This window comes from Acyrthosiphon pisum, chromosome A3, assembly GCF_005508785.2.
Source record: "Acyrthosiphon pisum isolate AL4f chromosome A3, pea_aphid_22Mar2018_4r6ur, whole genome shotgun sequence".
Taxonomy (NCBI): Eukaryota; Metazoa; Arthropoda; class Insecta; order Hemiptera; family Aphididae; genus Acyrthosiphon; species Acyrthosiphon pisum.
This window is the reverse complement of record NC_042496.1, coordinates 8,601,805-8,604,362: the sequence shown is the minus strand read 5'-3', so window position 1 is coordinate 8,604,362 and position 2,558 is coordinate 8,601,805. Positions and strand designations below refer to the sequence as shown.

General features: G+C 28.9%; 1 protein-coding gene across 1 annotated transcript; it reads left to right on the top strand.

The window, feature by feature from the left end:
* The first annotated feature begins 6 nt into the window (after positions 1-6).
* LOC107883503 lies at positions 7-993 on the top strand. Its single transcript, XM_016803646.2, has 2 exons — positions 7-194; positions 258-993. The coding sequence occupies exon 2, from the start codon at positions 421-423 to the stop codon at positions 931-933; it is 513 nt and encodes a 170-aa protein (XP_016659135.1). The 5' UTR covers positions 7-194; positions 258-420; the 3' UTR covers positions 934-993.
* Positions 994-2,558: the final 1,565 nt, after the last annotated feature.

Below are 2,558 nucleotides of genomic sequence, written 5' to 3'. Positions count from 1 at the left end.
GATAAAAGCGATTGAAGAAGTTTTTGAAGACAGCGTTTCCATACATTTGTGCTACTACCATCTTAGTCAAAGTGTGTGGCGTAAAGTCCAAAATCTTGGTTTGGCAACAAAATATACAAAAGACAAAGAATTCCGTTGTTCAGTACGAATGATCAATGCATTGGCCTTCTTACCACTTAATATTATTAAAAAAGGTACCATACACGTACCTAACATATACATATATTTTTTTTTAATTTAAATATCTTTTTTTATAGGTATGAGCTTATTATATGACATTTTTTCATATGATAATGATGTGGATGATATTTTAACATACTTCGATGTAACATATGTTAATTAATACCATAAAAAAAAAAATACCCTGACGCTGAAATTCACGGTTGTTTGTATCATCTAACAAAAAACTTTCATAAAAAAATGAACGAAATGGGTTTTGCTTCAAGGTATAAAAATGATGCTGATTTTTCATTATTTATAAAAATGGTCGTAGCTCTTTCATTTGTTCCAATTGAAGACCTAGATGCCGCTATACAACAATTAGGAGATGATTTACCAGAATGCTTACAACCTTTACTTGACTGGTTTGAGGACAATTATGTTGGGAGGGTTAATAGAAACGGACGAGGTCGTCGGACAGCATTATTCCCACCACACATTTGGAATTTACACCTACGAGTTTTGAATGGTCAAGATAGGACTAACAACCATGCTGAAGCCGCTAATAGACGACTAAATGTCGAAATGGGAGTTCAACATCCTAGTTTATGGTCTTTCTACAACTGTTTACGTAAAGTACAAGCTGGGCGAGATGTATTTTACAGCCAACTTGAAGCAGGTAAGAGTCCCCCCAAAAAATTAAAGAAATTTATTTATACGGATAAACGTATTTCAAGAATTGTTCAAAGTTATGAAACTGGAACTAAAATATAATTTTTACGCGGAATCGCTCAAACTATTTCTCTGCATTAATATAAAATATGTTAATCAATCTTTTAATATTATAACACAAGAAAATATAATTACTATAAATAACTATGTTTGACGTTCAACAATTTTTTAGATATTTTATATACATTTTTGACGTATTATAATAATTAGTAGATATAAATAATAATAATTGTGTATATTTAAACATTTTGTATTAATTTTTGACGTATTATAATAAATATAAATAACTTTTTTATATAAATAACCTTTTTCTAATATTTTTTTTTTTTTGACGTCCAAACGGCCACGTCCAAACGGCTACGTCCATTTGTCCTAGATCGTATATAACCACATTTTGGGTAGGTATTGTAACCCAATTTAATTATTCATCGGTTTATTGGTGTTGTTTATAATATCTGTGTATTTATTTTTCAATGTTTTCATATCCCCAGGGAACCGCTTTCGCATTACTTATCAACAATTGGTTTAGGTATAAGTACCTACTATTATAGAGTAGGTAATGATTTTTGGACCCATGTGGTTTTATAGGTACAGTTGTACAGGTGTTTTATATAATACTTTTAAACAATGTTTTCGAACGATCCCCACAAGGAGTCTGCTTATCTGTTCAGACATCAAACGAAAATGATTACATTATAGTATGGTGAATGGTGATATGGTACATATAATACATATTAAATAAAGGCAGTGTCGGTCCGCCTAATGATTGGGCGCACCCCGGCACGAAAATTCGTACATCCAATGTTTATAAAAAAAAAATTGTGCCTATAATATGTTTATAATATATTTTTAATTTTTAATTTTTTTAATTAATATTTTTTAATTCAAGTTTAATAAATCCATTATACATTGATCCACTTGTAACCTACGGCAGAGCGACATCCACTAACCCGCTTTTTTAAAATTTGTTTTGTACATATTATTTAATAATTCAAAATTCAAAAATTTCAAATCGTCTTATACATATGGTATATTTATTTAATAAAGAGTAATTTGGTGGTTTGGGGGACTTTGCCCCCATAGTTCTGTTTTCTAAAAATTATCTGGACCCTACTCGTGACAAATTTCTAAATACGCCACTGATTGTAACAGTATATCAGGAGTCTTGTATTGAATTTTCATGTTTTTTGACAAAAAAAATTAATAAATTAAAAAATTTGAAAATGAATGTTAACAGCTTAAAAAGAGTCAAAATATTTTCAAAATGTTATGGTGTATAGAAAATGAAAATATAAATATTCAGTGAAAGGTTCATGTAATATATTTAATCAATGGTACTGGCATACCACTGTAGTCAATATAGACTGTTAAGTGTTGATCATTAGTCGAGTATTACGTTAAACCCGCATATTTTGTGTTTCCAAGGATGTTTATAAGGATAAAATTGACCAATCAAATTTAAAGATAAAAATAATATCTTAGGGAAATGCTTTCAATTTCAAACGGAATTATGATCATCTTAAAGTTTTAATAATTTACACTGTTTAGTTTAACTTTAAAATTCAAATATAAACCAATTCCTTAAAATATTGAACATTTTAATTAGACAACACATGTGAGTGTATTTTTAGCATCCTCTTAAATAATAATATTATTATCGAAAAAGC

What these genes read in the sequence shown, in the direction of transcription:
- LOC107883503 (XM_016803646.2), top strand. Translation starts at nt 421, where the DNA reads ATGAACGAAATGGGTTTTGCTTCAAGGTATAAAAATGATGCTGATTTT.